We start from the raw sequence: 26,529 nt of genomic DNA on the forward strand, positions 1-26,529 counted from the left end.
GCAGAAATATTAAGCAACCTAACTAATAGGCCTCTAAAACTCCCAGCAAAAATAAAATAAAATAAAAAATAGGGAACCACCCCCCACCTCATGATGCTCAATCAACATAATCTACTTTAATTCAATGCAAGTGTAAAACAAATGCACAGAAATCATTCTACAAGAATAATTAAATAGATTCAACATCTTTCTTCAACAGAACTGCAGACTGCACAGATGGTTCCCAAAGGAAAAAGTACTATAGCTTACTAGAGTATATTAGACTTAATAGTTACTATATACAGTAATGGACCTCTATATATTTTACATCAGATTAAAACTTTGGGTGTAAGATTCAGATAATTATTTATTAAAAGCTCGACATTTTAAATGAGAATAAGAAAGAAAAGTATGTCTTTGTGCCCCCTTTTCCCTGTTCATGCCCTATCGGCCCCCCTGGCTAAACTTTGCTAGATCCGCCCCTGCACAGTTACCAGCCGTCAGCTGCGTAGAAAAAGATCCTGGTGTAGAAAGTAATATTAAATAAATTCTAACAGCAGCTTATCAAGCTCAAACGTGCTGCTGTTGTTCAGCCGCTGGTTTCCTCTTTCTGGTGCAAAGTGGGCCAAAAACAAACAAGAGAGACGGACTCGCGACAGAAAAGCCGATCAGCTGATCATTGATCAGTTTCATGATTGAAGTAGCAGCAGGAGAGAGAGAGAGAGAGAGAGGCAGTCGCTCCATATATCGGTTGTTAAGCTTAACGTGGGAATGCTTTACAAACATTCAGAGATTAACTTACACACTTGCTTTACTTCTCTCTGGGATCACTTCCTCGGAGATGAAATGCCGGTTTGGTAGCGAGGCTACAAATACACACAGCCGCTCTATCACGTGACCACACTGCTCCAACGTGCTATGGTTACGCCATGTCGCAAGTTTTGTGAGGTGCTTTTTTGATATTTAATGGATCGATTACATTTTTTATTTCTCTCCGATATCCGATCCAGTAATTTAGGTCAGTATCGGACTGATACCGATACGTAATATCGGATCCATCATAGGGTTAATTTTTGAGACAAAATATCATGAGGTAGTCATGATTTTGCAAATATTCCACCTTGTAGTGCAGTTTGCACAAATTGTTTTAAAAATGCACTCAGCCTACAAACATTACTGACGAGTCAAGATCTGCACAAAGTGACAGAAACACTGAAGCAGCTCCACATTTTATTCTTATTGTCATGTATGTCCTATTTGTCAGGTGACAGAAGAACCAACACAGAGCTCAGAGAGTAACGGTGACACAAGATCACAGGTGAAATTGGATGATGACTTGTTGGTTCATGACTGTATTTGAAGCACATGTGTGACTGCATGTATGTGGAATGTCTCACTGTCATTTATCAGGTGACAGAGGCTGTATCCCAATTCAGGGTCTGCAGCCTTAAAGGCTGCATTTTAAGGCCGATTACGTCACAGCGACGCGACGAAGGCTGTCCCAATTCAAAGGCTGCTCGAAATGCAAATGTGTCCTTCATTTCCCTGAATTTTAAGGCTGTGGCGGTGTAGACTTCGTGGCCCAACATATCCCACAATTCATAGCGCGGCAGTCGGTGTGGAAAATTTTGCCGCAGACGGCAGAAGCGGAGCGACCGAAGAGTAAACTGTTAAAAGTAAGTACTGAATATTATGTCACTTATTTCTGTGCGAATGTTTAATAATGAAGAACATTAAAACATTACTGTTGGCGACATGTCGGCAAAGTTATGTGACATTAGTGACGTTTGTACGTTCAGCGTTTACTTGGTTTTAAAGCCTTTAAAATATAATAATTCAATAGTCGACCTTAATCTGACAGAGAATGTGATGATTTTGTGGATAATTAAAGTCAGTCATATATCCACAAACACAACAAGCTGAAAGTCAGTGATGCTGCTCGGTTTGCAGTCCTGAATATCACGGCACAAGCAGGATTCACTGCACTGTTAATGTTAGCTATGTTATATTGCTGCCTCTGTTCGGTGGTGTCGAGCCAAACGGACTTTAACGTGTGTTTGAACGAGCTGACGGTTCACTCGTTAAGCTGAAAGAAAGATGCTTTAATCACAGCAGTCACACATGTGTCCACTGGACCATCTGGGAACTCTTCTTGTTTACACTCGTAATAACACAAACACTAAATCCTGCTTCTCTTCTGCTGTTGTGTAGCAGTGTGTACACCTGAGACTGTCACCTGTCTGTCTGTCCTGAATCAGTCTTATTAGGTAATGTTCAAATAATGTGATCATCCAGTGTTTTCAGTGTGGGAGAAAGTACTCAGGGCCTTCAAGTTACACACTATGAAAGGCAGCAACAAGTTTAATGTTCAGAAACCTAAAGTATGTATCAGCAGCAGAATGGAGCTAAAAATAAATGTTTGTTTCAGTTCTATGAAGCTTTGAGTATTTTGGATCAGTAGCTGCTGTGTTTGTTGCATCATATTGCTGTAATTGTTTATATGCTTTATATATTCTGAGCTAAGTTGATCTATAGTGTTACATCATATTCTATAAGGATGTTATGTGTTTGTAGACTTTCTGCCCAGTTTGACCCATTTAGCAGAAGTCAGCCTGTTTAAGGCTCTGATATCTATGACTTAAAGCAGTTATGACATGGTCTGATTTTCTCACCCAATAAAGGAATATTTCATATATCAGTCTACTCTTCATTCTATCAGACACAGTTATCACAGCTCGTACATTTGCTTTTTACACATATATGTAAGCATTGAGCCACATTTAGTAATGACAACATATTAAAAAAACAATATTTGTCTCTTATGTATAACACATCTGTATACACACTGTCAAAGATACTCGTCTTTGAGTGAAGATTTAAGGTGATGGGAAATATAAATAACTGCAACTTGAATCTTTCACACAGAGTTCAAACTCACTGCTGTAATGACTAAGAATGATTAATAAAATAAATATAATATTGTCCATATTATATTTACATTAGTCAAAGGAGCTTGCAAAGAAAAGCGTCTGGACTTCTTTAAGTTACTTGAAGACGTTTCACCTCTCATCCGAGAAGCTTCTTCAGTTCTAAGGTCAAATGGTGGAGAGTCCCAGATATAAACCTAGTGGGAGTATCCCCCCACAGAGGGACAAAAGGACCCCCTGATGATCCTCTAATCGCCTGAGCCAAGGTGTGAAAGCGGGTGTGGGTCCCAATCAGCCAGAGTTTCGGGTGTGTTCATTGTGAAACCTGGCCCCACCTTATCATGCGAATTCCTGAGGTCAGATGGCCCAGGATGTGAGTGGGCGTTAAGGCGTCTGGGAAGGGATCTCAAAACTGGATTATAGATGGCAGAGAGTTGGTGTCGTAAACCCCCGCCTCTGTTCAAAGATGGTCGCTCACAGTGGACATAGATGGCTTCTTTCACTCCTCTTTCAAACCATCTGTCCTCTCTGTCCAAAATGTGAACATTGGCATCCTCGAAAGAGTGTCCTTTATCCTTAAGATGCAGATGGACTGCTGAGTCTTGTCCTGTGGAGGTGGCTCTTCTGTGTTGTGCCATGCGCTTGTGAAGTGGCTGTTTGGTCTCTCCAATGTAGAGGTCTGGGCATTTCTCGCTGCACTGTACAGCATACACCACATTGTTAAGTCTGTGTTTTGGCGTTTTGTCTTTCGGGTGAACCAGTTTTTGTCTGAGCGTGTTGCTGGGTCTGAAATGCACCGGGATGTCGTGCTTGGAGAAAACTCTCCTAAGTTTTTCTGATACACCGGCTACATAGGGGATGACAATGTTGTTGCGTCTGTCCTTCTTATCCTCCCTCGCTGGTGTCTGGTCTTCTTTTCTGTGCCTCTTTGCTGACTTTAAGAACGCCCATTTAGGATAGCCGCACGTTTTGAGTGCTTCCTTTACATGTGTGTGTTCCTTCTTTTCCGTTCCTTCAGACGCCTTAACGCCCACTCACATCCTGGGCCATCTGACCTCAGGAATTCGCATGATAAGGTGGGGCCAGGTTTCACAATGAACACACCCGAAACTCTGGCTGATTGGGACCCACACCCGCTTTCACACCTTGGCTCAGGCGATTAGAGGATCATCAGGGGGTCCTTTTGTCCCTCTGTGGGGGGATACTCCCACTAGGTTTATATCTGGGACTCTCCACCATTTGACCTTAGAACTGAAGAAGCTTCTCGGATGAGAGGTGAAACGTCTTCAAGTAACTTAAAGAAGTCCAGACGCTTTTCTTTGCAAGCTCCTTTGACTACGATGACCTGGATGACTGAGAACCTTCACAGATATATTTACATTACCACAGTGAGATGACTTTAGTCTCATGAACAACATGAGCTAATTGTTATTTACTAGCTAATCTTAAATGACTGTTCAGTACAGAAATGAAGCCCAAAAATCATGTTTCACAGTCCTGTGGTCTCAGCCTCAGATACTCATTAAATCACACAGAGCTCATGTAGAAACAGATGAACTAAATATGTTCTCCTTCATTTCTGTCAAACAAAGCTGTATGACACGTTTCCAGCTGTTAGTATCATGGTTGCTAGGCAACCTGGGTAGCGCGACAGAGGCTAGACCGCCCATTTCACAAGCCTCGCACTTCCGGCCTTAGCGGTCTTTGAGTACGCGGCCCTTGAGTACGCGGCCCTTGAGGACCGTTGAGGCTGCAGACCCTGAATTGGGATACAGACAGAGGCAGCTCTGCCATGTTGTAGCTCAGACAGAGGTGAAGAGGCGAGGTCAGAGGTCACTGACTGATGATTTGGTGCTATAGATTAACTAGTATTTATTATCATGACAATTGTCAGGCTGCTGATGTAAACTGATTCATTAGTGTATATTTGACAAAGAATCTGAATTGACATGTCTCACTTTTTATATGGCACAAATCAATGTGTTATTTTATCAGGTGGCAATATGTCCTAGTGCAGTCAGAGGGGAAGAGCCAGGGTCAAAGGTGAGGCACATCAAGCACAGAATAATTTTAATCTGAGGATAAAACGCAGGTGCTGAGGCTGAAAGAAGCCTCAGTGCTCTCAGAAGACTAAAAACATGGCTAAGGTCAACAATGACTCAAATGAGATTAAACAATGCTGCTGTATGTCCACCAGGAGAGACTGGACAGTATAGATGGAAAACCAATATGCCAGCAGTTTATCTCAGTTAACGAGAGGAGCAGGCATGTGTTTGGCTGCTTCACATAGTGGACATTGAGTTGTTGTGTAGGACACCAGTCGTCCATGTCTGTTGCTGTAACAGTAGTTCATGTTTAGAATGAAACTCCCAGCTCACTGACTTGATCGGGGCAACAGTGCCTAAAATGTTGCAGAATTTTGCTGAGAGATCTTTTACTCTGTAGTAATCTTAGACGAGTAGTTTTATGGACAAAAACCCAGCAGGTCATTCGGTGTTTCCTTAGTGCTGATGTGTCAGAGATGTTGGTGTATTATAACTGAATACAATTCATACTTAAAGGTTCATACTTAAAGTATGAATTGTAATTTTAAATGGTTTAAAAGCATGTAGAATAGCATATGTAGGCAAGTATATTTCTCCTTTTTTTATCAAGAAGCAAAGACAAAAAGGAAAAAAAAGAAACAGGGCAGAGTTCAGTGGTTGAATCATCCGTCCCCCCCCCCCCCCCCCCAATGCCAAAACCAAATTATGCCCTTGCTCTCCCCTACAGTCAAGTTTTAGTGGGTTCAGTGGTCTCGCTGCAGAGTGAAGGCCAACGTCCCGAGGACACCAAAGCTTGTTTGGCAGACTGTCAGAATCGATCACTGAGTCACTGATGAGGACGCAGACATCGCCCCCTGTTGGCACCAGGGCTGCCCCTGCATGGCACTCATAGAAAGACACATTCAAAAGAGAAAATCACCTGCCACGGATTCCTCTCTGGGTCTGAACTGTATTACAGCAGTTTCACACTGAGCACAAAGAAATCCTCATTTTCACCTGTCAGTTTAGTCTGACAGGTGATATTTAACAGTTTTATATTCAGCAGCAGTGTGCGATCGGAGCGACAGGGCTCCTGATCACATCTGAAAAATGGAGCTTGGTTTGAAAATGAAATGTCCTATAATTTCCTCGCTGATGATTTTCAGCTCTCCTGTTCTTTTAAGCCATCTGGATACTTGAAGTTGTCCTCCCTGATAAACTGAACAGACAGAAACTGTAATTATTGGTCTTCTTCTGTCAAACCACAGAGACATTCAGCCATGGTGCTGGAGAACCATGAGCATTAATCAGAAACTGTTCTCAGCTAACACATATTTCTACATTTTGAACTCTTGTGTCAAAAGCTGAATCGGACATGATTATTCATGCCTTTCACCTCGTTCTGATTACTGTAACAGCCTTTTTACATGTTGGAATAAAAGGATGCTGACCGTCTCTAGTGGGTACACAATGCTGCTGTGTAACTTCTGTGACCTGAGAGAGGAGCTTCTGAAAACGATGAAGCCGGGAGTCCGCTGCTCTCGCCGGCTGGAGTGACCATTGAACCCCCCGGCTTGCTATCGAGCGGGTGGGTAACAGACGTCTCCGAAAACGTCGGCACACTTTTGCAAATATGCGATGTCTTGATAAACCAAGCAGATATTTGTAATTTACACAGCTACTTTCTGGCCTTAAAATATGTTAAAAATTTATTTTGTGGCCCAGAAAGATTAATAAGAGTAATATTAAAACTTAGTAGCGGCCGCCATTGTTGGAAACTGAAATTTGGCTGGGCCGCGCTATGAATTCTGGGATATGGTGGGCCACGAAGGACACACCCGACCCATCCTTCAAATTCGGGGAAATGAAGGACGCATTGTGACGTTTTGGGACACAGCTATAGGCAGAGGCACAGAGGGCGGAGACACGAAGGCAGAGACACAGAGGGTGGAGACACAGAGGGCAGAGACACGAAGGAAGAGACACAGAGGGTGGAGACACAAAGGCAGAGACACAGAGGGCAGAGACACGAAGGAAGAGACACAGAGGGTGGAGACACAAAGGCAGAGACACAGAGGGTGGAGACAAAGAGGGTGGAGACACAGAGGGCAGAGACACGAAGGAAGAGACACAGAGGGTAGAGACACAAAGGCAGAGACACAGAGGGTGGAGACAAAGAGGGTGGAGACACAGAGGGCAGAGACACGAAGGAAGAGACACAGAGGGTGGAGACACAAAGGCAGAGACACAGAGGATGGAGACAAAGAGGGTGGAGACACAGAGGGTGGAGACACAGAGGGCGGAGACACGAAGGCAGAGACAAAGAGGGTGGAGACACAAAGGCAGAGACACAAAGGAAGAGACACAGAGGGCGGAGACACGAAGGCAGAGACACAGAGGGTGGAGACACAGAGGGTGGAGACACAGAGGGTGGAGCCACGAAGGCAGGGACACAGAGGGTGGAGACACAGAGGGTGGAGACACAGAGGATGGTGACACAGAGGGCGGAGACACGAAGGCAGAGACACAGAGGGCGGAGACACAGAGGGCGGAGACACGAAGGTGGAGACACAGAGGGTGGAGACACAGAGGGCGGAGACACGAAGGCAGAGACACAGAGGGTGGAGACACAGAGGGTGGTGGAGCCACGAAGGCAGAGACACAGAGGGTGGAGACACGAAGGCAGAGACACAGAGGGCGGAGACACGAAGGCAGAGACACAGAGGGTGGAGACACAGAGGGTTGAGCTACGAAGGCAGGGACACAGAGGGTGGAGACACAGAGTGTTGAGCTACGAAGGCAGGGACACAGAGGGTGGAGACACAGAGGGTGGAGACACGAAGGCAGAGACACAGAGGGCGGAGACACGAAGGCAGAGACACAGAGGGTGGAGACACAGAGGGTGGAGACACAGAGGGTTGAGCTACGAAGGCAGGGACACAGAGGGTGGAGCCACGAAGGCAGAGACACAGAGGGTGGAGACACAGAGGGTGGAGACACAAAGGCAGAGACACAGAGGGTGGAGACACAGAGGGTGGAGCCACGAAGGCAGAGACACAGAGGGTGGAAACACAGAGGGTGGAGACACAGAGGGTGGAGACACAAAGGCAGAGACACAGAGGGTGGAGACACAGAGGGCAGAGACACGAAGGCAGAGACACAGAGGGTGGAGACACAAAGGCAGAGACACAGAGGGTGGAGACACGAAGGCAGAGACACAGAGGGTGGAGACACAGAGGGCGGAGACACAGAGGGTGGAGCCACGAAGGCAGAGACACAGAGGGTGGAGACACAGAGGGTGGAGACACAGAGGGTGGAGACACAAAGGCAGGAGACACAGAGGGTGGAGACACAGAGGGTGGAGCCACGAAGGCAGAGACACAGAGGGTGGAAACACAGAGGGTGGAGACACAGAGGGTGGAACCACGAAGGCAGAGACACAGAGGGTGGAGACACAAAGGCAGAGACACAGAGGGCGGAGACACAAAGGCAGAGACACAGAGGGTGGAGACACAAAGGCAGAGACACGAAGGCAGAGATACAGAGGGTGGAGACACAGAGGGTGGAGACACAGAGGGTGGAGACACAAAGGCAGAGACACAGAGGGTGGAAACACAGAGGGTGGAGACACAGAGGGTGGAGACACAAAGGCAGAGACACAGAGGGTGGAGACACAGAGGGCAGAGACACGAAGGCAGAGACACAGAGGGTGGAGACACAAAGGCAGAGACACAAAGGCAGAGACACAGAGGGTGGAGACACAAAGGCAGAGACACAAAGGCAGAGACACAGAGGGTGGAGACACAGAGGGTGGAGCCACGAAGGCAGAGACACAGAGGGTGGAAACACAGAGGGCGGAGACACAGAGGGTGGAGACACAAAGGCAGAGACACAGAGGGTGGAGACACAGAGGGCAGAGACACGAAGGCAGAGACACAGAGGGTGGAGACACAAAGGCAGAGACACAAAGGCAGAGACACAGAGGGTGGAGACACAAAGGCAGAGACACAGAGGGTGGAGACACAGAGGGCGGAGACACAGAGGGCGGAGACACAGAGGGTGGAGACACAAAGGCAGAGACACAGAGGGTGGAGACACAGAGGGTGGAGCCACGAAGGCAGAGACACAGAGGGTGGAAACACAGAGGGTGGAGACACAAAGGCAGGAGACACAGAGGGTGGAGACACAGAGGGTGGAGCCACGAAGGCAGAGACACAGAGGGTGGAAACACAGAGGGTGGAGACACAGAGGGTGGAACCACGAAGGCAGAGACACAGAGGGTGGAGACACAAAGGCAGAGACCAAGAGGGCGGAGACACAAAGGCAGAGACACAGAGGGTGGAGACACAAAGGCAGAGACACGAAGGCAGAGACACAGAGGGTGGAGACACAGAGGGTGGAGACACAGAGGGTGGAGACACGAAGGCAGAGACACAGAGGGTGGAGACACAGAGGGTGGAGACACAGAGGGTGGAACCACGAAGGCAGAGACACAGAGGGTGGAGACACAAAGGCCGGAGACACGAAGGCAGAGACACAGAGGTTGGAGACACAGAGGGCAAAATACTAAATGGTAAATGGCCTATATTTATATAGCGCTTTACTAGTCCCTAAGGACCCCAAAGCGCTTTACATATCCAGTCATCCACCCATTCACACACAGGTGATGGCAGCTACATTGTAGCCACAGCCACCCTGGGGCGCACTGACAGAGGCGAGGCTGCCGGACACTGGCGCCACCGGGCCCTCTGACCACCACCAGTAGGCAACGGGTGAAGTGTCTTGCCCAAGGACACAACGACCGAGACTGTCCGAGCCGGGGCTCGAACCGGCAACCTTCCGATTACAAGGCGAACTCCCAACTCGTGAGCCATGATTGCCTTAATAATCAAGGACCTAAACAGGGTATATAACTAAAGACTCCTAATGAACCAAGACTTAACCCAAAATACAGAAATATCAGAAGGAAACACAAAGTGCTGGCGGACCCAGAACCATGACAAAAATAATTAAAATAAATACCACAAAATAATGAAGAGTAATGAAACGGAGTTAGCTGTTGATTTTCTGTGAAATGTGAAGCAGTAAAAAGTCAAATAGGTTCAAAGACACACCTGAAGCTGAGGTGTGCCCGTGTCTGGTGGGAGGCAGGTGGGCTATCAGGCTGTCCTGCTGATGGATCTGATGACGAGCTGTTGGTTGATGAGTCTGAGATGAAGTCTCTGATCTCTATAAGGTAAACTGATGATGATGAGTGAGGGACGAGGAAGGACCAGTCACCTCGCCAGTCACCTTAAGTGTAAAAAGAAATTTTCCATGGGTCCTAGTTGCTTTGTACTGTGCAAAGTATCAAAACTTGAAGTGACGGGTCTGTAAAGATGCATAAAAATCCATTTGTTGTATTCCTTATTTCTTTTGGACCTGCTCAAAAGACATGCAAACATTCCCATTAAACCAATCACCAACCACACGTATTCCTGCACCAAGCCATCTCTGCACTTTTCATTGTGCTTCTGATTGGAGCCTGAACTCTTTTGTAGTTTCATACAGTTACGATTTTATCACCTGAGCTCATATCTGCTCTAAGGTGTGTTTTTGTATTTTGTAATAAATTTCACACTTTATGGTGAAAATGTTATAATTTTAATCAGAAAATGTTTTTTTCATATCCGCCCCAACAATGATGCTGTTAGTCTCTGATCGGTTTTCTGTAGATTAATAAAAGATTTTTCATCATCGTCCTGATTTCAAGGTTTTATTTGTCCGTCATTTTCCTGACAGTTTCTTTCTTCCTTGATGATTTCATGAATCTGATTTCTGTTTTGATTTTTAGCTGAAGACATGACGTCATGTTCTTCTGCCTCTCCGCTCTGCCAGCTTTTGCGCATCCCTCTCTCTCTTTTCTCCTCCTCCTCCTCGGTGTGTCTCAGCTGTCCTTGCTCCTCTCTCAGATGGAGCCTGCAGTGTTGTGCTGAGTAGCGGTGAGCCAGCATCTCTGCCTGCAGCCGTCAGCAGACCTACGTTTTCTGAAACAGGACACTACAGCGCCCACAATCCTCTGCCTGAGCCCAGACTGTTGTTGGGCAGGAGCGAAGCCCCGTGGAATCCTGGGAATCGCAGTCCAGAGAGAGAGACAGAGAGAGAGGGTGACGTGCCATGACAACAGTCAGAGGGAGAGAGACGCAGAGGTGAGTTCATGTTTGTTCCTCTTGTTTACCTCTCCTCTTCCTCTCCCCTTCTCTCCTCCTGTCTTCATCACTGCTGTCCGTTTCTCAGCCTCCATCTCTGCATGTCTTCTCTCCTGTCACACCTCCACCCTCCACCTCCTCCTGACTCAGGCTGACGGTGCATTTTCCTGCCGGAGCTCCAGCCTGCAGACACCGAACAGAGCTTTGACATCAGTGTGTGTGTGTGTGTGTGTTCTTGTGTGTGTGTTGGTTCTTGTGTGTGTGTGTGTGTGTGTGTTCTTGTGTGTGTGTGTGTGTGTGTGTGTGTGTTCTTGTGTGTGTGTGTGTTCTTGTGTGTGTGTTGGTTCTTGTGTGTGTGTGTGTGTGTGTTCTTGTGTGTGTGTTCTTGTGTGTGTGTGTGTGTGTGTTCTTGTGTGTGTGTTCTTGTGTGTGTGTGTGTGTGTGTGTGTGTGTGTGTTCTTGTGTGTGTGTTGGTTCTTGTGTGTGTGTGTGTGTTCTTGTGTGTGTGTGTGTGTTCTTGTGTGTGTGTGTGTGTGTGTGTTCTTGTGTGTGTGTGTGTGTTCTTGTGTGTGTGTGTGTGTGTGTGTGTTCTTGTGTGTGTGTGTGTGTGTGTTCTTGTGTGTGTGTGTGTGTTCTTGTGTGTGTGTGTGTGTTCTTGTGTGTGTGTGTGTTCTTGTGTGTTCTTGTGTGTGTGTCTGTGTGTGTGTGTGTGTGTGTGTTCTTGTGTGTTCTTGTGTGTGTGTGTGTCTGTGTGTGTGTGTGTGTGTGTGTTCTTGTGTGTGTGTGTGTTCTTGTGTGTGTGTGTGTGTGTGTGTGTGTGTGTGTGTGGACGTTGGTCAGTAGGGCCCCACTTTGGTTTCAGTGGTCTTAGGATCTCTGCTTCCTGCAGATGATGTGGTTCTTCTGGCATCATCGAGTGATGTCCTCCAGCTCTCAGTGAGGCAGTTTACAGCAAAAGGTGAGAAGCAGGTGGGGTGTGTGTTCAGGTGACATGGTTCATGGTTCACACCTACTGGAAGAACAAGCTGATAACCGGCCTCAGTACCAAATGCCCCACACCTGGATCCTGAAATGCCTAGAACCATACAAGATGAACAGGACCCTAAGAGCCTTCATCAGGAACCCAATAGCACAATTTACCATCAGGTGTGGGATCTACCAAGGAGATGCTCTGTCCCCACTGCTGTTCTGCATAGGCCTGAATCCCCTCAGTGAGATCACTGACAAGACTGGCTACGGATACGACTACAGAGTGGAGCAGCTGTCAGTCACCTCCTGTACATGGATGACATCAAGCTATGTGAACAGGACATGGATGAACTGATCCACACCAATGACATCGGAAAGTCAACTGGAGAAGTGTAGTCGAATGTTAACAAACAGAGGGAAGGTAGTCAGAACTGACGGGATCGAACTACCAGATGGCAACATTGCAGACACAGAGCACAGCTACAAGTACCTGGGGATCCCACAGGCAAATGGAAACCATGAAGACCCTGCTAGGAAAGTTGCAACCACTAAGTACCTGCAGAGGGTCAGGCAGGTCCTGAGGAGTCAGCTGAATGGTAAGAACAAGATCCGGGGTATCAACACCCTGCTGGGATAATAAGCTGGCCAAAGGAGGAGATAGAAGCCACTGGCCAGGAAGCTCCTGACCATGCATGGAGGGTTTCACCCCAAGTCCAGCACCCTGATGCTGTACGCTAAGCGGAAGGAAGATCAGAAAGATGACCCCAACCAACAGCGTGCTCAGTGAATACCTCAGGCAGCAGAAACCCAAGAAAGAGGAGAAACCATCATGGGAAGACAGGCCCCTGCATGGTATGTACCACCGGCAGATAGAGGAGGTGGCTGACATGGGAGATGCCCCCAAGGCTGGTGGAGAATGACCGAGCTAAGATCCTGTGGGACTTCCAGTTACAGACGGACAAAATGGTGATGGCTAACCAACCGGACGTAGTGGTGGTAGACAAACAGATGAAGACGGCCGTAGTGATCGATGTAGCGGTTCCCAATGACAGCAACAGGAAGAAGGAACACGAGAAGCAGGAGAAATACCACGGGCTCAGAGAAGAGCTGGAGAAGATGTGGAGGGTGAAGGTGACAGTGGTCCCAGTGGTAGTTGGAGCACTCGCTTCGTGTCCAGAACTTCATCAAACTGTGAAACACTCAGAGTAAAGAAAGATATTTAACAGCAATGTTTCTGTCTCCCCCTGGGTTGGTCTGACCTCACCTGTCTCACTTCTTTTAATGCACAGCACTAGTTTAGCACACACTGACACACTCAGCTCATAACTGTATTTATGTAGAGCACATTAGCTTTCATGTTGAAGCCCATAAATGTGTCGGTCAGACCATAAAGCTGACCTCCTGCACCCATCACAGGTGTTCTTCAGCAGACAGACTGCTCCTTTAACTTATTTAACTTTTCACTAGCTGGGCCCACGTCCTCATTTTAGGATTGACAGCGTTTTAGTAGGTAAAGGTGAACGCTTGGACATGAACTGAGCTGCAGTTTGGGGAAGGCCTCGAAGGGGACTGGCGACGGCTCCCGGGCTGGCAGATCCCCATGCACTAAATAGAAATGAAGAAGTTAAAGAATTGAGAACAAGGAGGGAGGGAGGGGCACGTAAACGAGAATGAACAGTTGCAGAACTGAGGGAACCTATAGGGCACAGGTGTCGAACTCCAGGCCTCGAGGGCCGGTGTCCTGCAGGTTTTAGATGTGTCCTTGATCCAACACAGCTGCTTTAAATGGCTAAATCACCTCCTCAACATGTCTTGAAGTTCTCCAGAGGCCTGGTAATGAACTGATCACTTGATTCAGGTGTGTTGACCCAGGGTGATATCTAAAACCTACAGGACCCTCGAGGCCTGGAGTTTGACACCCCTGCTATAGGGCAACCGGAAGGAGCGTGTTTGGAGGCGTGGCCCTGCTCCTGAAATTAAGATACATAATCTCCAAAATGATTTGGTCTCTTCTTGTGCACAGATACTGCTGAGGAGCCATGTCTGCTGAACTCGACGATACCGACAGCGTGTTCGGTGAGTCTCTCACACACACACACACACACACACACACACACACACACACACACATGCGCACACACACACATGCACACACACACACACACATGCACACGCACACACACACACATGCGCACACACACACATGCGCACACATGCGCACACACACACACACACACACATACAGGAGTGGAGTGGTCCTTAAACAGACCTTTTTTCCCATAGCAAGTTTTTTCCTCCTCCTGGAGGTTAAACTCCTCCACAGATGTTTCATAAGGCAGACAAATAAAAGTCACAGGAAATGAATCTGTTGGACTGTCAGCAAACATGCTGATGGACCCTGGTTGGATGGACCCTGATTGGATGGACCCCGATTGGATGGACCCCGGTTGGATGGACCCCGGTTGGATGGACCCTGTTTGGATGGACCCCGGTTGGATGGACCCCGATTGGATGGACCCCGGTTGGATGGACCCTGGTTGGATGGACCCTGATTGGATGGACCCCGATTGGATGGACCCCGGTTGGATGGACCCTGTTTGGATGGACCCCGGTTGGATGGACCCTGGTTGGATGGACCCTGTTTGGATGGACCCCAGTTGGATGGACCCCGGTTGGATGGACCCTGTTTGGATGGACCCTGGTTGGATGGACCCTGTTTGGATGGACCCCGGTTGGATGGACCCCGGTTGGATGGACCCCGGTTGGATGGACCCTGATTGGATGGACCCCGATTGGATGGACCCCGGTTGGATGGACCCTGTTTGGATGGACCCCGGTTGGATGGACCCTGGTTGGATGGACCCTGTTTGGATGGACCCTGGTTCTGAATTCTGTTTCCTGTTTGATCAAAATCCGAGTTAAAGAATCAAACATGAAAGCGGCTGAAGGTTTCTTATTCTTTGTTCCTCCTTTTTCTAATATCATCTGACTCCCTCCTCACCCCCTCACCTTCCTCTAATATCATGTACTCTCTCCCCTGATCCCTCCCCCACCTCCATTCCTCCATCCTCTACTCCATTAAATCTTTATTTTCTCCCTCTCTGTCACCTGGATTGAATGTTTCTGCACCATATCCTCCATTTCCTCTCCTCCCCCTCCCCTCATCATCACTTTAACTCCTTCTCTCTCCCCCCTGGGAAATAAACTGCCGTCAGTTCAGTGTGGGGGAGGAGAGGCAGGAAGCCTGTATGATCATGTCAAGACGGACTGAAGACGTGCGATAACTGTCACCAGCATCACTGACAGAAAGTAGAGAAACCATGCTGATTATAAAACTGAAATTGTGCTGGCTTTAACCTTTTTAATCCAAACTTAAGGTAAACATACCTTTTTTAAAAATCTACCAGATTTCACAAACAGCAGATCTAACACTGCAAACACAAAGATCACAGATCACCACTCACAGACTTTTACGTTGTGTCAGGTCACATGACCTCTGTCCTTCTTTTTTCTTCTGTTAGTCTTTGATATCAAACTTTTTATGTCCTCTTTTTTCCTTCAGCCACAGCGACTGTTTCGGGGAAAACAACAGTAACTGCCTCGGTGCTGGTGCTGTGCAATACTGCAAATTTTGGTATTGATCTGATGCCAAGTAATTTAAGAGCAGCATTGCCGATAGCAATACTGATACCGATACTTTTTGCCAATTCAGGGAGCTTATGTAGGGGAGTGTCATGATTTATGAACACCATTTTAATGAACACCAGCACAACAATGTTGTGTTTTAACCATCCACAGTAATTAGTTAACAAAGTTTTCTTATGTATTGATACCGTTTGTTTGGAGACCTGGGATGTAAATGTGCCTGGGACTTTGCATCTGTTGTTTGAATGTGTTATAGGCTTTAAAGATTTGACATGGTGATATTTTTCCATTTAAAAAAACGTTAACAAAATGTATTTAACACAGTTCAGTGGGTTACAGTGAGGTTAGGTTAACTGGTGATTCTAAATTGCCCATAAGTGTGAATGATTGGCTGTCTCTCTGTGTTAGCCCTCCGAGAGTCTGGCAACCTGTCCAGGCTGTGCCCCGCCTCTCTCCCTACGACAGCTGGGATAGGCTCCAGCATGATGGTCAGTGTGTTGAATATTTGATGGAGTCCTGATGGGGTGAGTGGGAGGAGGAAGAGGAGCTGATTATGTTGAACAAGCTTCAGCATCATCACAAAAACTGCAGCTTGAAATCTTCACCCACCATCAGTCCATCACCCACCCATGTACATCCATCCATCATCCATCCACCTGTCACCCACCCATCATCTATTCATCATCCACCATCCACCCATCATCCATCCACCTGTCACCCACCCATCATCTATTCATCATCCACCATCCACCCATCATCCATCCACCTGTCACCCACCCATCATCTATTCATCATCCACCATCCACCCATCATCCATCCACCTGTCACCCACCCATCATCTATTCATCATCCACCATTCTTTTACTGCATTTTCATGGTGACCACCTTCCACTGCTGTGAGTAAAGCTCTAGAAATCCACTTTGAAACCAGGGTAAACACAGTCAGAAGCTGCCTTAGAGTCTGTCTGTTTGTAGGGCTCCTTCAGGTTCACTCTGATCCACAGAGGTTTGTCTGAACATGAGTGGGAAACTTCAGGCAGGAGCTCCTCACAGCAAGTTCAGTTGCTCTGATCTGGGTCCTGATGATGTCATTGGAACAGTCAATCACTGGGCGACCTTTCTCTACAGGTCGTCTTTTAGCCATAACACCTTTTTTTTTAAAGAAGGAAACCTGAATATTTATCCTGCACGGATCATTGGGGCGATCGTGACTCAAGAGTTGGGAGTTCGTCTTGTAATCGGAAGGTTGCCGGTTCGAGCCCCGGCTCGGACAGTCTCGGTCGTTGTGTCCTTGGGCAAGACACTTCACCCGTTGCCTACTGGTGGTGGTCAGAGGGCCCGGTGGCGCCAGTGTCCGGCAGCCTCGCCTCTGTCAGTGCGCCCCAGGGTGGCTGTGGCTACAATGTAGCTGCCATCACCTGTGTGTGAGTCACTGAATGTAGTGTAAAGCACTTTGGGGTCCTTAGGGACCAGAAAAGCGCTATAGAAATACAGGCCATTTACCATTCTGGATCAATAACATGGTCAAAGTTCATTCAGTGCCTGCCTCACATTTACACTCTTACGTGTGTGTGGGTGTTTCAGACCTGAACGAGGCGATCCCAGAGACAGAGCTGCTGGATAACAGCATCCAGAAAGGCCGCGCCCAGCTGTCTGTCAAAACACGGAGACAACGCCCGTCCAGGTCCCGTTACCGAGACAGCATTAGCTCAACGGAGGGCGACGACTGCCTCGACAGAAAAGTGGAGGTCAGTGAGATGCAAGGAGCCCCATCTAAATATTTTAGAGAATTAAATGACAAAGATGTTGAAACAATAACATTTTAGATGCACATCACAGCCAGTGATGTCATCAGCACTAAGAGGAACTTAAAATTATTAATTTAGTTTTTAATTTTAAAGTATTTTGTTAAATTCCTGAGATCATTTCATTGTTAGATTATTCCGTTTCTGGTGTGTGATGAAATCTGGTGTGTCTGTCATTCCAGGACAGTCCGTTGCACTCTGCCCGCTCGCCTCTCCACCTGGCGATGCAAGGCTCCTCCCCCTCCCCTGATTCGCTGCTGTCAGCTAGAAGTCCTGGATTCTCCTTCGACACATCGCTGGTGAGATCACCGAGCTCACAGCAGGTTTTAAAAATAAAAGAAAACAAGTTTCATTGTCCTTTCATTTTTCAGGTCCGTCGCTCGCCAGAGGACGGAGGCTTGTCATTGGCTGGTCCACCTCGGGGGCGGTACCATCAGCTGACCAATGCAACTTCTCAAGAGGCCCTGGTTACTCCCAGCAGCTCACCATCTAAATCCTGTCCCTCCTCCGACTGCTCACCTGTCTACATGAGGAGGAACAGAAGGCCCGACAGTGAAGGTGCACACCTGCAAACACCTGCAAACACACACATATAACAAACACTCGCTTCCTGTGAGATCTGATTGACATATAATGTTGCACAGATGCTAACGAGTGTGTGTGTGTGTGTGTGTGTGCGTCAGTGTTGGTCTCTGATACAAGTCGAGACACGAGTCCAGCTGATCCCGGCAGTCCGACCGTCATCTTTGACAAGAAAACCAAAAGACGCTTCCTGGACCTGGGGTGAGATGCACACACATGTTGGTCTTAGTGTATTTGTGAGGACCCAATCAGTTTACAGTAACCTGAAGATAAAAACATCAAAAACAAGAAGATGATCCATTTACTGAACCATCCAGTCACAGCGGCCTTTCCCAGTCCCGATCAGCTCTGACTTCACTTTTCCAGGTGTTTTCAACTATATTTAATATTCGTGACTGATGAGGTCATTTATGTTGAATCCTTCATCCAAGGTCCCCGCAGTCAGCACAAAAGTTTCTGCACCTTTGACTGTTGTCCCCGTGTCTTTCACAGGGTGACTCTGAGGCGTTCATACATCAGAGTGAGGAAAGATAAATCCAACAGGCTCTCTGTGGGCAGCAGGTGGCTCCACCACACACATCATTTAAGAGGATGAACATGTGTTTTTATGCGTTTCCTGTCCTGACGCTGTCCTCTGTCCCCAGAGAGCCGTCTGAGAGTCCGTCCCGTTCCTCCGGATCCTTCATCTCCTTCTCCTGGTTCACCGAAGGACGGGGGTCGATCTCCTCCTCCGGTACTCCGCCCTGCTCCCCCAAAATTCCACCGCTGAGCTCCCCGAGACCGCGCAAGTCTCACTCCCAGGTATGAGACAAACGCAGCGTTATGTACGGTGGCTCGAAAGTGCAAAACAAACCAACAAACAGAAACAGAGAAGGGGCTGGTAACATCAGGGAATAGTTTTAACAAAGGAAATTCATATGCAGTGGCGGTCCTAGCCTGTTTGGCGCCCTGGGCGAACACTCCCTCTGGTGTCCCCACCCCCCCACCCCCCACACACACACATATGAAGAGAGAGAGAAATGCATAGTATGCAAACGGCTACTAAACAGACATCATAATTCGTCATACAATGAGAACAGGACAAATCAACAATTGACACTGACTAATTAATATTATATTATTATATATATTGTTTGGAGTTTAGTCTGTTACTATTTTTACCATTTCTTCTTGGAGCAACTGCAACCCACATAATTTCCTTAGGGATTAAGAAAGTATTCTGATTCTTAATGTTTCAGGATGTCCTGCCATTATCCAATCACACATCTGCTTACCTGCATCTTTTGCTCGTTTCTCCTTGTAGGAGCCATAATTAAATGTATTGAATTTTAATGATCACTGGGTTTTCATTTGTTTGGTTGCTATGGTGATGTGTAACAGGAGTCACGTGGGTGCTAGCGGTGACATTAAGAGGGCGTTGTCAGTCTGTCTCTCACTGGTTTGATTTTGACAGAGAGGAGGGCGGGTAGCCGTAGTTTTTGTTGACCGCAGCACAACGAGTTTCCCCTTGTTGCGTTAGAGCCTGTGATGTAGAGTTTGAATCGCGAGCTGATCACATTGCTCTGTAAACTTTTCAAGCATTTTAATAAACAAGCGAGCAATTCCACCTCTGGCATTATTGCGTAAAGTTGACAGCGCGTCAGGCAAATAGGCGGGCTCCATCCCCGGCCTCCAGCGACTGTGGAAGTCGCTACACTCCTCCTCTTCTTTTCTCTTTTTTTTAAACTTTGAAAACAGGTTGTGTGTGAGACTTTAAATCAACAAAATATAAAATATAGATTTTAAATTGTTATTGATCCCTTTATTATAAATCTGTATCATGATGTCTGGGGTTTTCGTGTTGTTGGTTTGTTTTTATTTTGTTTTATTTTGCGAGTTGGTTATTAGACGCTGCTCCAGCCAGCCAGAGAATCCCCCGCCGCCCCGCCCTCTCCTCCCTGTAACGCAAGCAGCAGGCGCACCTCGCAAACAGAGGGCGCCCTTACTCCCAGCAAATGGGCGATAGAAAACCGATTGGTGCCTATGCCATTCCCAGTATGCGCTGGCATGACACCGGGGCAGCATGAGTACGAGCAGTTTTTTTTTTTGCCGATGCCCGTGATGCTGCCCGCCACCACGATGCCGCCCCGGGCAACCGCCCGTGTCGCCCGTATCTAAAACCACTACTGATCATATTTCTGGGTATGAACTCTACATATTGTCACATTAAATAAAGATTTTGAAGCCTTGAAGTTGGAAAGAATTGGGTCCAGTCATCCATGACAGAAAACTCTTCATGCTGCAACCATCAAAGTCTTTATAGACTTCCTGTTTCAGGGACTGGGATTCAGTTTACTCAAAACCAGGAAATGTTGTTCCAACCGTTTCCATAAAACGAAGGATTTCTTTGTTATCCATGAAAAGGCTCCTCAGAGCCACCGCTGTAAGTGACCTTTCTCTTTTTCAGATTTGTTTTCACTCATCATCAATGAACAATGCAAGCATGCATGCACAGAAGCCGGCTGAAATTCTTCTGCTTTTTTCACTCGCTGGGTCCACGTCCTCATCTTAGGTTTGCCAGCGTTTTTAAGTAGATAAAGGTGAATGGCTTAGACATGAAGTGAGCTGCAGTTTGGGAAGTCCTCAGAGGGGACTGGGGGCGGCTCCCGGGCCTGGCTGATCCCTGTATAGTAATGAGAAGTGACGAAGTAAAAAAGGGTGGGACACGAAAATGAGAACGAACAGCTTGTAGCGTGTTTGGTCCCGCTCTGGAAATTCAGATACTTTATGTCCAATTAAGCTGCTTACAGGTTTATGTTAGAGCTTTTCTTTGATGTTAGAGGGTTTTAATTATAAACTCTGCAGATGAAGATGAGGAGGAGGAGGCAAAGGATTTCAAACCTGCAGATAAACCAGTGGTTTCCTCAGCTGCTTTGGGCCTGATGTCAGAAGGACACAGGAGGATTTTCCAGCCTGTGAACTGTGAGAGGAGCAGCAACTGTCTGCAGGACAGTCACAACCTCACTGGGAATTCAACAGTGCTTGTCCTTTAATAAACACACTTTCACCAACCTTACAGCTGCTGTCTCATCATACATGAAGCAAGCAGTGTTCATACAACCCGTAAGGTCCATGTGTGAGCATGTTTCTCCCACGCTCTACAGAGGGCAGCGGTGCACACAGTGCACATCACTAAACATGAACTTAGGCTCTCCTAAAGAGACGCCACACAATCAGGACTGTTTCAGAAAAAGAGCGAGGAGCAAGAACCTCCTGAAGCTGATCGAGGTTCTGTTTAGTTTGTCCAGAGTGAGAGCTGCCTCAGCTGCACACCTCGATCACACCTGACGGGTGGAAAACAGCATCGTGGCTCAGCCTGCTGCGGTCAGTCTGCAGTGCTGTTGGGTTGTAAAGTTGTTCATGCAGTCAGGTTGGGATTATCTGAGCTGAGGACAAGCTATCAACAATCAAAGAAATCTATCAGCTTCTGTTAGAGCAGCTGCGTCTTCAGTCAGTCGCTGTTTGATTTGATGAGACTGAAGATAAAATAAAGCGACCTCAGCAGCGTTGTCTCTGGGCGTCGCCCTGAAACACAGTTCTCTGCTGGCAGCAGGACAGGAGTCAGTCAGCTGTTTTAGTGGGTTATTCATTAAAAACACTTGATGTGGATGCAAGTAAAACATTTCAGAGTGAAACATGTGAGCAGTCTCTGAGTGAGGACATGAACAACGTTCCCACAAAACGTCACAGCAGCACACGCGTGACATATTCCATCTGACTGTAGCTGTGTTAGCTGTGCACACAGTGTCAGGTTACAGAGTGAGTGTGTGTGTGTGGTATTGATTTTACTCGTGTTGGCTGACAGACAGTCACATGATCACACAGCTGTGGTTGATGATAAATGTTCTGCAGCCTGGAGGAAGTCGTTCTTCATCCCTGTTTTCTCGTTAAGGCTCTCTCTCTGCTCACCATCACAGCTCAGAGGAAGGAGCTGCTAATGGCTCTGATAGGCTGTGTGTGTGTGTGTGTGTGTGTGTGTGTGTGTGTGTGTGTGTGTAACTTGTCATCACCAATGATCAAAGACTGTTGATCAAAGACTGTTGATCAATGATCAATCACCAGTGGTGCTAGTTTAAGTCATTGTGCAGATGTTTATAAGGTTGGAAACCTGCAGTCAGCTGAGACTGAAGAAGTCACCTGATGATGATGAAACGTTTCTCCGTCCAGAAGAACAGAATCAACTTTTGAGGATTTCCTTACCTGGATGATTAAGCATCCTATCTGCATGTCTTTGGAGTGTGGGTGGAGGCCGGAGTACCCGCAGACAACCCACGCAAACACTGGGAGAACATGCACCACAGCACTGTGTACAAAAAAAAATCCCTTAGTCATTCTTGATCACTACTTTGTCCGTCTGTATCTGGAAGTCCCACAGGATCTTAGCTCATTCTCCACCACCCTCCCATTCGTCTCCCATTTTGACCTCCGGACTTCCAGGCCATACTCGGCACAGATGTTTCTGTACACCAGAGCTTCCCAAAGTGTGGACAGGTTTTTAACGGGGCTCCCACACAAACGCAAAGCAGGAGATGAAGCATCGCTGAACATGTTTCCAAACCAACTTCATTCTAAGCCAAAGAAAATATGGTGACGCAAATCTTCCCTTTGGCTTCACCTGCACAAGTGCCGAGGTAGGTCTCCCTGCAGGATTGGTTTCCCCTTCATCGGGAGCAGCGCCGGGCTCTTCAAATCACGGACAAACAGGATCCCACAGCTGTTTATGTTTTTGAACACATTTTGCACAGAGAGGCATTTTTTGAGAAATGTATTGATAGCAATGTTGAATATTATTACACAGGAAAAAAACAACTACACGTAAAATAATCACACCGTGACGCCTCTGCCTTTGTAAATAGAGGGACGGTAACTGTGTGTGTATGTAAGCGTGTAAAACCTGCAGACAGTCAGATTAACAGTATTTTGTCTCTATCTGCCATTCTGCAATTCATCTCATGTAAACAATAACGTGGCCACAGCGTGACGTGAAAACAGGCACATACCTTTGACGTTGCGTGACGAACTCTGTATTCCTCGTCCACACGTAAACGTAAAAAAGGAGTTTTAAAAATCTCAGTTTTCGGTGATTCGAAACGCCGTTTACGTGGACGAAACAGCTGCGTTTTCAAAAATACCCGTGTAGGTGTGGACGCAGCGTAAAAGAGTTAGTAGTTTATTTCCTTCCTGTCATTTATTGCAGTTTACTTGTATTTGTTTAATTGTTTACTATATGTTTGAGGTGTGAAATAAACTGCAATGGAGCAAAATATGGGTGTGTGGTTGGAGGATGTGTTTGTGCCGGGGGGGGGTAAAACAAAGGGGGGCCTAGCAAAAAAAGGGAACCACTGCTGTACACTATGCCGACCACTTAGTCGTTTCTGGTCCAAACTCGTCTTCATTTGCTAAACTCAAACAAACACAGCGTCATCACTGGGAGTTAAAAACTGAGAGTTAACTTCCAGGCATCCATGAAAACCAGGATTTATGAAGTTTAACGGCATTAGGTCAGCAGGAAGTTAGCTCGCTGGTTTCCATCTAAAAATGATACACCCTTGTCTGACTGAGACATTTCTGAAACAAATTCAAACGTACAGCTCTGCTGTCACTTCCAACATAAATGAAGACAGAAAAGTAAACAGCAGTGACGTTTGTAGGGTTACTGACGTTGGGCTAGCTGCTATATAATGATGTGCTACGTGATCGCTAGCGACACAGCTATGTTAGCATAGCATAAACAGATTCACACAGTGAAGCTGGAGGATGAACTTTTTTCCCCACAATAAAAGTTAACGTGAGAGTTCCTGATGCACTTACACAGCAGGAAAAAGATGCTGTAAATTTCAGTCGGGGAAACACCTGAAATAATGCATCCACAGTACACAGTTCCTGATATTTATCTTCATGCACCCGTTCAAATGTTTCTTAGATTCAAGTGATTTTTTTCCAACCCGATCTGAGCTGTAGTCACATAGTAAGGTTTTAAAAACTGAGCATTGGTGCCGTGTAGGACCTGGTTGCAGGGTTTATATGTCATTGTTTAACAGCTGTGCCCTTGTGCTCAGAGCTTGTTCCTGTGCTGCCATGATTAGTGCCTCTGTGCTGTCCTTCAGTCCAGCTTAGTCCAGCCACTGGTAGGATTTCTGGATGTCAGCCACCTCCTCTATCTGCCGGTGGTACATACCATGCAAGGGCCTGTCCTTCCATGGTCGGTTGGAGCCATCTTCCTGATGTATTCGTGGATGTTTGTTGTCTCATCCTGGACTGTGGTGCTGACACTCACCAGTCCAGCGCCTCCTTCCTTCCCCTTGCATACAGCCTCAGGGCGCTGGACTTGAGGTGAAACCCTCCATGCATGCTCAGGAGCTTCCTGTTCTTGTATCAGCTCCTTTGGCCAGCTTAGTCGTCGTTGAGTTGAACTTCCTGTTCTTAAGCCTGATCATGCTGCTGTAATCTGCAAGCCGCTTTGTAACCCACCTTTCATGCTATGTCTGAGATAGTCAGAGTGGTGTCTGTGCGTGCTCTTCCTTTATGTTTTCACACATGCTGAGGTCTGTGGTCAAATATAGCTGACTGCAGATGGACACAGCGCTGTGTTTCTGAGAGCTGAGAAACAGGACAGAAGGTGACATAATCGCTCGCAATGCGAAGAGGGTGGGTCATACTGAGGGGAGCGATGGAGGCAACAACCACTCGATGAAGAACACCAAATATCTGAGGGGGACTGTTACCAAGACAACCAACCACGTGACCAGCTGTCAGCTTGGCGCTGGTGCTCGTAGCTGCGGTTGTAGTTTTAGTGAAATAATGCTGAAGTAACGTCTCTGTGTTCTCCCCACAGGAGTCGGCTCTCAGTGAGGAGTTCTCTCCTCCTCACACCTCCTCCTCCACCTCTCCTCCCATTGACTCCTCTTCCTCCAGGTCCTCCCATCCCTACCACACCCTGTCCCAGTCCTCCGATGAGGTAACACACTCAAACACCAAAACGTTGTCATCTGCTCACCTGTGGCTCACTGTGCTCCCTCCTCCTCTTCCTCAGCCCTGCGATGAACCCCACTCGTCCTGGACGACTCAGCAGGTGTGTCAGTGGCTCCGAGGACTCAACATGGAGCAGTACGTCCCGGAATTCAGTGCTAGAGACATCGACGGGCAGCAGCTGCTGCAGATGGACGGCAGCAAACTGAAGGTGAGGATGAGGAGGAAGAACAGGACTTCCTGAGAGACTCTGTCATAGCTGTAGTCTTAGATAAGGCTGACTGACACAGCTTGCAAAGGTTACACGTAAAGTCAATTACAATACTGAACTGTTTGGAGACCATAACTGGAGCTGTCCTCCCGTCCTCTGCAGGGTCTGGGCGTGCTCAGTTCGTCTGATCGCAGCGCGCTGAAGCGCCGCATCAAAGATGTTCAAAGTGCAGCAGAGAAGGAGAAAAAAGCTCTGGACAAGCTGGAGAAACAGAAGGAAAAGCAGCGCCGGAAGGACCAGGAGCAGCGCAGGAACTGAGCCCCGCCACCAGAGGGAGGCAGAGGACAGTGAGAGGAGAGCTGTGCGATGAAGAGAACAGGATTTCTGCCGCTGGGAAGGTTTGACATGACAAACAATTCCTGGAAAAGCTGCAATTCCATGATCCATAAGACATCTCCAGGCCTGGAAAAGTTAAACTGAAGTTTACTGTTATGGAGACCGTGAAATATGTCAGGCGATGATGGCACAGTGTTTCATTTGCCACAAAGTGGTTTTCATCTATTTTTCCTCCATTTGATGTTTAAACTCATCATCTGTGATCGGCTGGCAGGAACGCTGACAGATCATTAACTCAGCAGGTTCCCACACGCAGCTGCTCTGATTCCCTCTGGTGATTCTTCTTCTGCAAGCCAAACGTTATACAAGGTGTGCTTTTTCTCTGAAATGAGTGTCACAGCAGGTTTTCTGTTTTGTTTCTGGGCCGTGGAGTCTCAGCCCGAGGCGGCGTGTCGGTGCTGCTCTGTGAACAGTTTTTGTGGTTTCTCTGTTTGTTGTAATGACTTTAGCTCAAAGGTTCTGTGTTCAGGTGTGTGAGGTCTGACAGGTGTTTGGATATTTCCCACAATCCTCTCACAGCTCGTTTTCCACCTGAAATCTCTGACAGAAAGAAACATCGTCGAATCTTCGCTTTACACAGGTGGAAGTGTTCGTGTCAGAGAGGGTCAAACGTCCCGACGCCGGTCAAGTCAGATTATTAACCTCTGGAGATATTTCTGACCTCTCACAGTCTCTGTTAAAATGTTTGTTTCAATAAATAAATCTGTGAAACTTTTACAGCGTTGCTTTGTTTTCTTTCTGACGAAATTCACAGCTGGAGCCACGACGCAGGGTTAAAGCATCAACACAAATAAT

The 26,529-nt window shown here is 47.2% G+C and overlaps 2 protein-coding genes across 7 annotated transcripts in view; one reads left to right on the forward strand and one right to left on the reverse strand.

Annotated features, from left to right (window-relative positions):
- Positions 1–10,706, reverse strand: part of LOC146387872 (uncharacterized) — a 16,071-nt gene extending 5,365 nt beyond the window's left edge. Inside the window, exon 1 of the mRNA XM_084924891.1 lies at positions 10,045–10,706. The gene's annotated coding sequence lies outside the window, so the exon portion shown is untranslated. The remainder of the gene's footprint in view (positions 1–10,044) is intronic.
- A 299-nt stretch (positions 10,707–11,005) lies between these two features.
- On the forward strand, positions 11,006–26,451 carry samd14 (sterile alpha motif domain containing 14). 6 transcript variants are annotated; one of them, XM_084924896.1, is made up of 12 exons: positions 11,030–11,118; positions 12,008–12,076; positions 14,111–14,163; positions 17,317–17,480; positions 17,720–17,836; positions 17,909–18,095; positions 18,221–18,320; positions 18,612–18,680; positions 18,764–18,920; positions 24,994–25,116; positions 25,192–25,338; positions 25,501–26,451. In XM_084924896.1, the coding sequence occupies exons 3-12, from the start codon at positions 14,127–14,129 to the stop codon at positions 25,654–25,656; spliced, it is 1,257 nt and encodes a 418-aa protein (XP_084781022.1). In that variant the 5' UTR covers positions 11,030–11,118; positions 12,008–12,076; positions 14,111–14,126; the 3' UTR covers positions 25,657–26,451. The 6 variants fall into 6 exon arrangements, with proteins under 6 accessions (XP_084781025.1, XP_084781020.1, XP_084781022.1 ...); XM_084924898.1 differs by lacking the exon at positions 12,008–12,076 and adding an exon at positions 16,141–16,256 and having other exon boundaries at positions 11,079–11,118; XM_084924894.1 differs by lacking the exon at positions 12,008–12,076 and having other exon boundaries at positions 11,007–11,118.
- The last annotated feature ends 78 nt before the right edge of the window (positions 26,452–26,529 follow it).

Source organism: Perissodus microlepis, chromosome 4, assembly GCF_051167445.1.
Source record: "Perissodus microlepis isolate ML-2025 ecotype Zambia chromosome 4, ASM5116744v1, whole genome shotgun sequence".
Taxonomy (NCBI): Eukaryota; Metazoa; Chordata; class Actinopteri; order Cichliformes; family Cichlidae; genus Perissodus; species Perissodus microlepis.